This window comes from Perca fluviatilis, chromosome 4, assembly GCF_010015445.1.
Source record: "Perca fluviatilis chromosome 4, GENO_Pfluv_1.0, whole genome shotgun sequence".
Classification (NCBI taxonomy): domain Eukaryota; kingdom Metazoa; phylum Chordata; class Actinopteri; order Perciformes; family Percidae; genus Perca; species Perca fluviatilis.
The window spans coordinates 22,589,643-22,602,930 of record NC_053115.1 but is presented as its reverse complement, the minus strand read 5'-3'; the positions used below and the strand labels follow the sequence as shown (position 1 = coordinate 22,602,930).

Below are 13,288 nucleotides of genomic sequence, written 5' to 3'. Positions count from 1 at the left end.
TTGCAGTTGCCATTTGATTTTTTACATTAGTTTAGATTATTTCTCATAACCAATAACTGTTTCTTTTATATCTGCAGCCTAGTCCCATCAGAACAGTCTCCCTACAACGATGTGTCCTCGCTGCGTGCCCAAATCCTCAACGGCCCTTCCCAGGACTGCCGCGCTATGTATAATCACATGACTCCCAGCATGACTCATGGATCAGGCCCAGGACAGGGGATTGGCCACTGCATGGATCAATATATGAGGCCCCCTCAGGCCCCACTGCCACACAGTATGATGGGCCACAGGGGCATGCCGCCCACAGAGGGTGAGTCAGAGTATCTTTTACATCTCCTTAACCTTACAGCTGCTACTGATTTGGGTATACAGATACCTGAGTACCTGATTCTTTCTACTGAGTAAGAAACAGAGACTACCCAGATTTTAACAATAGAAAAGATGTACTGCTGAGATATAAATGTGTCTGTTACGCCGCAGAAAAACAGCAGCTTGAACTAATCTAAATTGTATAATAATAAATATATAAAAATAGACTGTGTAAACATTAAGTATGTAAATAGTGAATCTGAGATGCCAGTGGATTACTGTTAAGTTAACATCCCTTTGTTTCCAATTCTACTTCACCAAGAGGAAGAGTCTAGACGATAAAACCTCCCAGGACAGTTAATTCCTCACACTGTACTCACTTGTCATTTCATAAAAGCTAGATTTTACAAGTGCTACTTGCTGCTGTACCTACAGTACAACTTCTTGTTCAACCAATGAGCTCATTAGATGCACAAGACTGCAGGTCAACATCATGTGTAGTTGAGATTTTAAACATGCACACTGGCCACTGTGAGTTACAGAAACCTGTAAACCCATTGTATGCCTCGCTAACTTAAGGCCATTTATGGTCCTGTGTTAAATCGACACCTGAGGCCACTTACGTAGGCTATGGCGAAAGCTCTGCGTAAAGCATAGAAACATAAATCTGCCTTGAGAGATGTTAATGTGGATCTTTGCAGTGGTAGGTTTCATTGTTTCTGTATGTCCTTAATGTCTAACAGGTGGCAATAGCACCCCCTATTGTAACCAGAACAACATGATGTCCTCACATCACAATTTCTGCCAGATTCAGTCTGGCTCTGATCAGATTGGCTCAGTCGATGGTATGTCAACACTACCCACTCTTTCCTTAAATCTTGTCTCTAAAAGATTTTGGACCATCAAATCTAACCCTCCTGCTCCCCTTTTAGGCTCGAGGTTCTCCACGCCTCGTTCCATGCTGAAGCTGAGTAAAAAGAGAGCTCTGTCCATCTCTCCTCTGTCTGATGCCAGTGTAGACCTGCAGACAGTAATCCGCACATCACCCAACTCCCTGGTGGCCTTTGTCAACTCTCGCTGCAACCCTAACGGGGCCAGTTCTTATGGCCATCTCTCTGTGAGCACCATGAGGTCAGATATTTTACTAATCTATGTTAAGCACAACAATGCATTTAAAAGCCAGCAATATCCATATCCATCACATCAGACTAGTAAGGTCTAATATTCAAGGTAATTGATTTAAAGTATCTGCTGCACATTTCCTTTTCCCTTAAAATAGAATATGCAATGTTTTACTTTGAGGCATATTTATTACCTTACATTTATCTTCTACTTCCAAACACCATCTAGAATGAGCGTTAGCTAATTACATCCCTAAAGCAACCACAGATGGTTGAAAACAGACATCAAATGCATATAAACTGCAATAAAATAAATTTAAGAACAAATCAAAATGGTTGTGAAATTCAACAGTGCTTGATAGCTGCAAGCTAGTTACTCAATTGCTCAGCAAACCATTTCAAAGAGTACACATGTAGATATACACCAAGTCAGATGAGGAAAATTGGCAAAAAAGTAATAGAAACCTACACCTACAGATTTTAATATTTCAGCAACTTGGCCACCGGTTATATTCATTTTGATTTGACCCCTATCATTAGCTTTTAATCTCCTAAAGTCATCATATTGTTGTTTTCTCTGTTACTCCACAGCCCGTCCCTCGGCTATTCCAGCAATATAAACTGCCAATCCAGGCAACAAGGTTCAATGTATGGAGGAGGCGGAGGGACGCCTTTGGGTGGACACACACCAGGTCCCTGCCAAGGTTCCCGCTTACCCCCCCACAATCCTCGGCTTCACGCTCCACCCAAGCATGGACACGTAAGACAGCTCAATCACTCGCTATACAAAGCTGTCAGAACAATTCAGTATCAGTGCACTCTTTGCTTGGGAGAGGATGGATGGGAGGTAGGAATAGGAAGCTAAAACGGTCTACGATAGGAAGAATTCAAATGGGTTAATTGTATGAATGTGAACAACTAAGTGTCAGAAACAAATGTGACATGATGTGCGTTTTGTTTTGTAGCTAAAAACTGAGCCAGGGCTGGGAGGTATGATGGATGGCATGAATGTGAAGAGCCTGGAGGAGAGGTCAGAGGGAGATGTGGCCAGTCCTTCTTCCACTGGCACTCAGGTACAGAAACAGTCTTATTCTCACAAGTAGTTCACACATTTCCATTTTAGTTTTTGTATTAGATTTGTCAAAGGAGTAAAAACATTTGTGGAGTCAAGAAAAGTGAGTGGAGGACAAACAAATTGCTCTTTGTAGCTACAGTATATACCTAAGGGATTATGTATTGATCGGCTTATACCATGGTCACTTGTCAAAGAACATTTTTTAAGACCATTAAAATATATTTTCATGCATTTTGCAATCTATATTTTTTATTTAAACAATAACTCTGTTTCCCTGTTAACACCTGAAGGTTTAACTAATACCTCAGGTGTACCTCACTTCCCATGCCATAAGGTTCCTATGCAATGCAAATGTTCACTGCTCCAGTAAATATGAGGAACTTATATGACATGGCAATGGGAGATATTTCTTGTCTCCTCAGCTCATACAAACACATCCATGCATAGAACCCTTTGGCTCAACTACGAGCCAAACTTTAGCCAGCTAAGATTTAAAGTCCATAACTTATTGCGTACGGTTGACAATCAGTAAATGTAATTTGACAGTATGTTTTACCACAAGACAAGCTAGCTATTAGCCATGGTCCCCAATTCAATATCAGGACTACTGTCGGCCGCAGTGAGTTGAACAGTGAATGTGATGTTAGATAGTGGTGTTTTAGGTGGAAACAGTGGTGGGGCATCAACTACTTTGCACAGACACAAAACCGACAGAATACGCTATTTCACATTTCCCACATAGTTAAAAAATGGCAAATAGGCCTACCTGTTCTCAACTTGCTGTTGTAATGCTCAATTCCTCATTCCCATCAGTTACCGCATTGTCCTACTGCTTTCATGTTTGGTAATCCTCTCAGAAAGATGCTTGAGATCCTGAAAGCACACACGGGAAGCAAAAAACTTAAAGTGTCTTCTCTGATAAGCTAGCTAGCAGTTAGCCACATTTTCTTGGAGAACCACTCCAGGTTAAATCGAATATTCCTTACCAGGGGTTTGGTTTAATAACAATATCACTGACGTGTTAAATCTAAAGTTTGTCTTTAAGAGGCAGACTTTCACATTTGTGCTGTAGAAGATAATCTACATTGTTCACGGTGACCGAAGTTACTTTCTTCTTTAAAGGTCCTATGACATGCTGCTTTTTGGATGCTTTTATATAGGCCTTAGTGGTCCCCTAATACTGTATCTGAAGTCTCTTTCCCGAAATTCAGCCTTGGTGCAGAATTACAGCCACTAGAGCCAGTCCCACAATCAGCTTTCCTTAGGATGTGCCATTTCTGTGTCTGTAGCTTTAAATGCTATTGAGGAGGAGAGAGGTGGGGAAAGGTGGAGGGTGGGGATGTGGCCTTGACCAACTGCCATGCTTCGCTCGTTTGAAAGCCATGATGTCTCTCTCTCATGGGTGGGCCAAATTCTCTGGGCGGGCAAAGCAGAGAAAGGGGAGGTAACCTCGCTCCTTATGACCTTATAAGCAGCAAGATTCCAGATCGGCCCATCTGAGCTTTAATTTTCTCAAAGGCAGAGCAGGATACCCATGGCACAGTTTACCATTTCTAGCCACTGGGGGACCATATGCAGGCTGGGGGAACTCATATTCATGTTAAAAAACCTCATAAAGTGAAATTTTCATGCCATGGGACCTTTAAAACAAATACTAACGGCTGCCAGTGCCAACAACTAGTGGCTAATAGCCAATCAAGTCGCAGCTGGGCAACAAGCAATCAGCCTCACCTGGCACCAGTTTTATACCATCCAGTTGGACATGCGCATTGCTGTTTTTCCCACACAAATAATGTAGTAGAATAATGATAAATAACAGCAGCAACTGATGATTTTTATGTCATGCATTAATCCAGAATTATATTAATTTCTAAATTACTCTAAAACCACACATTTTCATCAGGACCCCCTCCTGGGTCTAATGGATGGCAGGGATGACTTGGACAAGGAGGATGGGAAGCCTGAACCAGAGGCCATCTATGAAACCAACTGCCACTGGGAGAGCTGCAGCAAGGAATTTGACACACAAGACCAGCTAGTTCATGTAAGAGATAGATCAACCAATATTGTAGAATGGAGCGACAAAAAAGCACTAAAAATTCAGCATTTGTAACATTTACAATATACCACTTTGATTATTAAAGGTTCTCTCTATTTAACAGCATATCAACAATGAGCACATCCATGGAGAAAAGAAGGAGTTTGTGTGTCACTGGCAGGAGTGCTCTCGAGAACAGAGGCCTTTCAAAGCCCAGTACATGCTGGTGGTTCATATGCGCAGACACACAGGAGAGAAGCCACATAAGTGCACTGTGAGTGTACCTTTAGTTTTCATCTATGTAATTTATTTCTCTCTATTTCTATCTCTGTTTTTGATTGGCTATTGAAAGTTGTAGTTATAGTAAGTAAGTATGTATACTTCTGTTTTAGTTTGAAGGCTGTAATAAGGCCTACTCTCGCCTGGAGAATTTGAAGACCCACCTGCGCTCTCACACCGGAGAAAAACCATACGTGTGTGAACATGAAGGCTGCAACAAGGCCTTCTCCAATGCTTCAGACCGGGCCAAGCACCAGAACCGAACTCACTCCAATGAGGTACTGTAGTATGCACCACTGAAAAGTAATCCAGTAATCTAAATTGCACAATACCTTGACAGCTAAATTCATTAGCTGTCTTTGTACATTATTGACAGTGATACTGTAGTGAACCATACTTTATCTTTCAAATGCTACTGAGTCTTGTAGAGATTCACACTAATGCAAATAATGTCAGAAAAATACACTGACATTAGTTTGTATTCGGTCAAGAATGGCAATCGGCTACATATGAGAGACACTTTCAGTAGCAGTAGAGTACATGTTGGTATGCAAGACTGTGTACACACAAACATGATTTTCTGTATTGACAGAAGCTTTGCTCTTTTACAGAAACCATATGTATGTAAGATTCCTGGCTGCACTAAGCGGTACACAGATCCAAGCTCTTTGCGTAAACATGTTAAGACGGTGCACGGCCCTGAAGCCCACATAACCAAGAAGCATCGTGGAGACACAGGACCTCGACTCCCTGGTTCAGCTATGACCCCTGGAGGCCAGAGCTCTGAATTACTGCTGGAGAAAGAGGAGACACGCAGGGAGGACTGCAAACTTTTGGCTCCTGAGACTGCTGTGGTGAGTGATGCATTTTATGTATGCCCTTGCAAGATCCTTTAAAATAAACAAAGCTCCAATGTTAAAACAGTTGGTGTTTTCAGCCATTAGGTACAAATCACATATTCTTGGCATTCCTGCCATTTGAAAAGGGTTGTCATGACAATACATTTATATTACTTCTTTCAGAAATCCCAGCCAAGCCCTGGTGGTCAATCATCATGCAGTAGCGAACGTTCTCCACTGGGGAGCGCCAATAACAATGACAGTGGCGTGGAGATGAACCTAAATGCAGCTGGCAGTCTGGAGGATCTCACAGCACTGGAGGATGGAGTTGCAGGTGGAGGGGGGGAGCCAGGAAGTGTAGGAACAATGGGAATGTCAGCACAGGCTTTAAAGAGGCTGGAGAACCTGAAGATTGACAAGCTGAAGCAAATCCGCAGGCCAACCCCTCCTGGCCGCTGTGCTAATAACAAGCTACCTGCACTTCCTGGTATGTTTTTGGATGAAATTATAAATTCATATTCAGAACTCTGTTTTGGAAACATTCTTAGTTTATATTTGTGAAGTCTGAGTTGTTGCAGAAAATAGAATATTTCAACTGGGCTGAAGAATGAATTGTTACAACATAACTGACCTATGACTAATAAAGAATTCAGGGATTGTTTTAATGGTGAATCTAAATTAACATTCTTGGTTTGTATTAATGAAGCTGTTTCCTCCTTTTGGATGTTCATTATCAGGTCCAGGGGAGAATATGGGAATGTGTGCACCTTCTCCGCTCCTCTCAAATCGACGAGTTATGGAGCTGTCCAATCACGAGTTAGGAGGTGGCACATCCATTGGCTGCTCTTCTAATGACAGGAGAGGAAGCGGCACCAGCAGCCTAAGCTCTGCATATACTGTCAGCCGTCGGTCCTCCATGGTGTCTCCTTACCTGTCCAGCCGGCGCTCAAGTGAGGTCTCACAAATGGGAGGAACGGGAGGGGGAGGGTGTCACCTTCTTGGCCCAGAGCAGAGTGGTGGAGACCCCCTCTCTCCTGAGACCAATCGCAGAGGAGCTCCATGTCCTGGAGGAGGATTGCCAGGTCTTCCAAATTTAACACCCGCCCAGCAATACAGCCTAAAGGCTAAATATGCTGCAGCAACTGGTGGACCACCACCTACTCCTTTATCCAGTATGGAGCAGCCAGGTACTCCAGGCAGAAGAGGGGGTGTTTTGAGTGAGTACCAGGGGCAGCCTCTGCCTCCCTTCCTTCAACCAGGTGGGCCACGTAGGCACAGTGCCAACACAGAGTATGGCACTGGTGTTATCTACCCTCACCAGGCTCCAGGTAACAACAGCAGGCGAGCCAGTGACCCAGTTCGATCAGTAGCAGATCCACAAGCTCTCCCCAAGCGCTTCAATAGCCTTAATAATGTAGCTATGATGGGCCGAAGGAATGCGCTGCAACACCGTGGCTCTGACACCAGTCTTTCCCGCCACCTGTACTCCCCTCGTCCACCTAGCATTACAGAGAATGTAATGATGGAGGCTATGGGTATGGAGCCCCACCTTGCCCCTGTTGATGCCAGGGATCGTTCCATGATGATGCCCCCTGGAGAGAGAAGCTTCATGGGATACCAGCAACAACATCAAACTCTTGGAGGAGTTGGAGGTTCTCTTGGAAACCAATTGTCCCCAAGCCATGACTCTCTGAGCTGCCCTGACCAGGGTTACATGCAGGGACACTACCAGAACCAGGGAGGGGAAGTCACTTCCAGGGCAGGTGGAAATCCAATGGGCCAAGCAAGGCCTAGTCACTCAGAGGGCATGTCTAATACACTTCTCCAGCAGGCCGAGTACAGTATGAGCACCTGCCAGCTCAGTCCCTCGGGCCCCCATTACCCTAGCATAGGCCAGGGTGGTGATGCTGTAGGCCCATGGAGTGATTCCCATAGCCAAATCCAAACTTCCAACCATGCTCTCCAGAACCAGCGAGGAATGCAGTATTCAGATCCTAGTCTGCAGCCTCAACAGACACAAGCCCACTTCAACAATCAGACAGCCCTCTACAACAGTCCTGATGGAACCCACAAACTCACCATCAAGCCTGAGCAGCAGTTTCACCCTGGGATGGGAGGTGGAAATGCCTGTCAAAGTGCAAAGCTCCAACAGCAGCGGATGCTCCTCCAGCAGGCTCAGGGTTACCCACAACAGACAGGCCAGGTCCTGATGAGGAACTCTAACAATACCAGCTGTGACTTTCAAGGGCAGAACCAGAACTCCTTCCCCAGTGGAGGGGGCTTGAGCTTAGGCTGTGCAGGCACTGCGCTCTCAGATGGGCCGAGGTCAGAAACCCCCATGATACAGGTGAAGGAGATGATGGTGAGGAACTATGTACAGTCACAGCAAGCACTCATGTGGGAGCAGCAACAAGAACAGCAACAACAGCAGCTGCAGCAGAGTGGAATAAAACCTCCTCCGGCATCTGATAATATGGATATGAGTGCCCAGACAACAATGATGCAGCACAGTCCGCAGCACCAAAACCATAATCTTTATTCCAGCCAGCCCTATCCATCCTACCCTAACCAGAACCTGGTCATGAGCCCTCCAGCCCACAGCCGAGTTCCCAGCTCTGTGACACCTAAAGACCAGCAGCTGACAGGTCTTCAAGGCTCATGTTATGGCCAGGAGATGGTGGTGCCCAGGCCCCCTCAGGGACGGAAACCTCTCAGTCGCCAGAACAGCCTATCACAGGTAGGAGGAGGCTACCTCGCTAGCCCACCACACCTCAGCCCTGTCCACTCCACTTCCAGCCCCAGGCGAGCGGTCCGACTTCCTCCAGTTCAGCATCCACAGCACCAGCAAAACGAAATGTTCTCTCCTTCTAATAACAACAACATGTACTATTCGGGCCAGATAAACATGGATATGGACAAACACATGGAACCCCAGAATGGACCTTGTCTCAACCAGCAGCACAGTATGGGGTCCAACCTGAACCCATCAGGTGGTACAAAGCCTGTCCCTATGACTCCTTATCCTGAATCTGGCCCCATCTCCAATGCCTTAGAAAACCTGGACCTGGATAATGCTCGCATAGACTTTACCTCCATCATTGATGATGCTGAGTCTTCTTCATATAGCCCAATCAACAATCCCCTACAGGGTCAGCCTGGGTCTTCCTCCCAGGCCTCGTCTCGCCTCACCACCCCCCAGACTTCTGTCAGCCTAGCTGCAGGCTCTGGCCTGTCCAACATGGCTGTAGGAGACATGACGTCCATGCTTACCTCTCTGGCTGGGGAGAATAAATACCTGAACACACTGTCTTAGAAGAAGACATTGAGGCATCTTTTTCCAGATGAACAATCAAGTAGAGGCCTTAGCCAGTTCTTAATTTTTTAATTGAGATCCCACATGGAAATGTTTGTACTGTAGCCCAGTATCTAGAGGCAGGCATGCCATAAGGGGGGGTCAAAGGGTACAGATGATCCCTGCCTGAGGCTCAGGATGGGCCCATGCCAAGGTCTATGGTGCTGGAGAGTGTGGATGAGGGGCCCAATTTGTAAAATGTTAACCCCTCTGTCCATAAATCCTGACGACGGGCCTGTCCAGAGGTAACCAGCCTGGGGTTTAAAACACTTAAGTGCTGTTGCTTATACTGATTTTCCCTGTTACATTGCAAGAAAGTTCACTTAGAGTAAGATAGACAAACTTTTGAATGGACCATTTCATGAGTCTGGGCTGTTTTTTTACATCCCCATAAGCCTTTATACGTAAACCCAACACACATTAACTTTTATTCAAGTCAGGATCAAGAACTGGCTAGGGGTCTGTTTCTACTGGATACCCATGTAAAAGGAATAATGATATGTTGTAATATGTTTTGGTTGCAAGTTGAGACTAAGCTACTAATGTGATCCCATCACAGGTTTCAAAATTGTAAGAATCCCCACCCAATACCTTAAAACCAAAGGTGCCTGATCAACCTCCCTCGCTATATTGTTCCTTCGCTGCCTTGGTACTTGTTTTTTTTTGTGCCTTACTGTAAGACACAGAGCTATATGCCTGATGCGAAAGTGCTATTGACCTTTTTCCAAACAGGCATTCCGGTCACATGGGGCTCTGGCAACAGTGGAGCAGAGAAGGATGCATGTAAATAAGTTTTAAATACATTTATATATGTTGTGTATATGACAATGAGACAGTGGATAAATCATCCCGTCTTGTGATAGACTGCTTGGATTCTGAAGGCCAATATCCAGACGGGAGTTTGTAAGACGGTTGTTTGAAGAGCTGGGTGAAGACTAAAGTTCTGCTTTTAGTGATTGAGAAATTATTTCTCGGTGCTACTAAATATTAATCTGTATTGCTAGGGATTTCTATTCCTTTTCATGAAAAAAAAACACTCTTTATAGTGGCATATCAGTATTCCCACACATGCACAAATGCAGTCACAGACACACATATAGCCTACACTCAGGATTTGTTGGTGTTTGAATCTTTGGTATTTAGATTACGTGTATGTTGTAATTGCCTTTCCAGACAGAGAGTTTGCACTCCACATGTTTACTGTAAGTGTTCCTAAAGCAGCTGTGTACTTTTTTTTCCAGTGGTGTTTATAACTGCAAAACAGAAAGTTTATTGCTCTTTCTAAGGTACATACATAGGGGATTATGAGTAAAGCTCCAATATAATATGTGTGCAACAGTCCCTGCTACATTACAGTAAGTCTGATATGCCTTCGCTCAAAATTAACTCGACCAACGACTCGTACATGACTCAGCTGATGATGACGGGTATTTTGAATGAAACCCGAGTCTGCTGGTCTGTATCTGTAAACAAATCAGTAACAGTTGTCCATGTTTGAGAAACTGAGGTACATTCACAGTACAGTGCTGCTGCACTTTGGCTCTAATCCCAAAGAGGAGTTATTTGAAAAATTCTGCATTACTAATTCAGGATAGGGGATCAAGAAGTGGGAATTTGATCAATCGCTACCACTGTAGTAAAATACATATTGTTATGGGTACAGTGAGGTACTTTTTTGCAACTTTTGAGCTGTTATGGAAGAAAGCTGCAGCTATTGGTAGGAGAACTAATTTTACACTGTGGCATTGCACTGACTACAGCACTGTGTGGAACGGTCTCTGTCTCTTATGACTATTCACATGAACCTCATTTTGATAGCGCTAAAGAATTATCACAGTATTTTTCAAGAACATATCTGAGCACAGCAAGACTCTATGAGGCCACATTAAAGTATTGCTGAAGCATTTTAGAAGACTTTTCAGGATAAAATAGTAGCGTCACTTGAAAGTTAACTAAGCATTAGCGGGAATGAACATTTCTTCATTTTGGAAAAAGTGTACAAGCTACCAAAGACACCTTAAACTGACTGACAAAAAGATGCACAAATAGTCTATTTTAACACAACACTAACACTAGCAATAAGGGCATGAGCATTGATTGATAGTGCTGTTCTTTAGAATGTATGAGATGTTTTGTATAAAATTATCTTTTTATATCAATGAACTTTATGGATGTTGCCTTCTATGTGTGCGTTTTTTTTTTTTTTTTATAACTGTCATCCTTCATTCTGACTTTTTTGCTGGCAAAAGAATATCACATTTAGCAACAGAAAGCTAAAATAGTAGCATTAACTACAATAGACAGAAGTCAAGTGTTATATTTTGTGTACAATTTTCTACATTTTTATACAAATGTGCTATATTTTACCAGTTTATGAATAAAGATGTTCAGTGGGATGGATGTAGGTTTGTCAAACTTTTCTTTTCATGTCCATTGTTGTACAGCAATGTGGCTTTGTGTTTTATAAAAACCCTGATACTACTCAAATGTTGTAATGAGCCATATCTGCACAATGTGTACATCAAGGAGGTTTAAAGTAAAGACATGAGTATAATGCCTGCTCTGCTGGATGACATTTGTTTCTGTGCCTGGTGGATTAATGCAATGACTTCTTTCGTCCAATAGAGTGCAGTACAGCCTGAGAACAAGCAGAGATAGCCATATGTACTATTTACCCCAGAATTATTGGCAGTCTAACCAACTGACCAAGCAGAGGACATATCTAAATCATCCTTCCATTTTTCCTTGTCCTTATTGGACCCCTTGTTATGAATAGGAGTTAGACCTGCCTGTCACGGCAGCTTATTATGAGCTGCAGTGATCTGCTAGGCTGCTATAGTAAGTAAGTTGGGGAGCATGACGGGCTCTCTGTGTTCAGTGGCGACTGGCACTGTCGCCCACTGAATGCTGTAAGAAAGAAAAACTACATAAATCTTGCTCGTAAAATATTATCAAAATGACATCTCTGTTTTAAAAGGCATCAAATAAGAGAGCGGTGGGAAATCTTGTAGAATATATGGTAGTAAAAAAGTTCATACCCATGATGACACTGTTTTATATTATGATACTATACACCAAGGGTTTCCCAATCGTTTTGGCTTGTGACTCCTTCAAATGAAGTTACTTCTATTTGTGACCTCACATCACAGGATATAGTGGCGTGGAAGTGAGTTATGAGCAGTGCAACCAAAGAGTGATTTCCCCCTCAGATTGAAGCATAACTACAACAAGTAAACCTAATTTTGTGTATTTCTTCTCTCTCATCCCTTTACTGTAATCTCCCTCTGACCCCTCAGATTTATCTTGGGACTGATACACTTTTAGGCCTACTTAAACTACATGACAACATAGTAAAACTAATAGCCTAATTATAAATAATTAATATTGGGTAATTACACCATGGCTACTGAAAATATTAATTTCCCATGTCAATTGTTCGTTCAAAATCTTGTAACAAACAGTCCCGGTCAAAAAGCACCTTTACTAAAATAGGGGTGCAAACTGTAGCCTAATTGTCGGTAACCACAGCAACAGTACTCTCACTTTTAACGAACCAAGTTATGGATTAAACTGACTTTAATTTTTAAAGCGACCTGACAATTTGAACACGCCTATGGTTAGTAGCAATAGTAAGCGTTAAAATATTAAACTACCTGTAGAATATCCTGATAGCTACTAGAAACTATAAGGGACTTATCCAGCTTGTCTGTCAGTTTTGTATTAGACCTCGTTGTATGCTAATGCTGTCATTTCATGTGCATGTGCTGTGTTTGGTGATCTTAAAAAGATGGTTTACACTAACTACTTTAAAACTGTATCACCACCATTACTTTTTACAGTGTTGGATCATTTTGGTTCAGGGGCCCCAGTGTGCTTAGACTATATTGGCATTGTGGTGTTGTGGCATGGCACAGTAGACTCACGGCAGCCACTACAGCCTGGCAGTGGTGCTAAAGTTGACTCATTTGCTCCGAGGCAAGGGGAAGTTCTCCTGACGGACTACTGATCTGCAATCTGGCATATCCAGATTTGTTTTTGAAACAATAGCTGAAACTCAACGAAAGGGTCAAATAGGGTGTTTGCAGGAAAGGCAGCTGATAGGAGATGAAAGGGAGATTAATACCATTTTGTAATTCACACATCTTTGAAAATATCAGTGCAAGAAACAACTAATGTTACAGCTGTAGTCTTATAGCCTACACCTTGGTAAATTTGAAGAGGTCACTCTTTAGGTGTAGCCTACCAGAATATAGACATCATGTGTGCACAACACAT

General features: G+C 43.1%; 1 protein-coding gene across 1 annotated transcript in view; it reads left to right on the top strand.

The window, feature by feature from the left end:
• Positions 1 to 11,413, top strand: part of gli1 (GLI family zinc finger 1) — a 58,376-nt gene extending 46,963 nt beyond the window's left edge. Inside the window, exons 3-13 of the mRNA XM_039798964.1 lie at positions 78 to 310; positions 1,053 to 1,154; positions 1,242 to 1,440; positions 2,022 to 2,190; positions 2,396 to 2,503; positions 4,409 to 4,549; positions 4,668 to 4,817; positions 4,936 to 5,100; positions 5,434 to 5,676; positions 5,845 to 6,148; positions 6,399 to 11,413. Coding sequence (XP_039654898.1) covers positions 78 to 310; positions 1,053 to 1,154; positions 1,242 to 1,440; positions 2,022 to 2,190; positions 2,396 to 2,503; positions 4,409 to 4,549; positions 4,668 to 4,817; positions 4,936 to 5,100; positions 5,434 to 5,676; positions 5,845 to 6,148; positions 6,399 to 8,974 — 4,390 coding nt within the window. The 3' untranslated portion in view covers positions 8,975 to 11,413. The remainder of the gene's footprint in view (positions 1 to 77; positions 311 to 1,052; positions 1,155 to 1,241; positions 1,441 to 2,021; positions 2,191 to 2,395; positions 2,504 to 4,408; positions 4,550 to 4,667; positions 4,818 to 4,935; positions 5,101 to 5,433; positions 5,677 to 5,844; positions 6,149 to 6,398) is intronic.
• Positions 11,414 to 13,288: the final 1,875 nt, after the last annotated feature.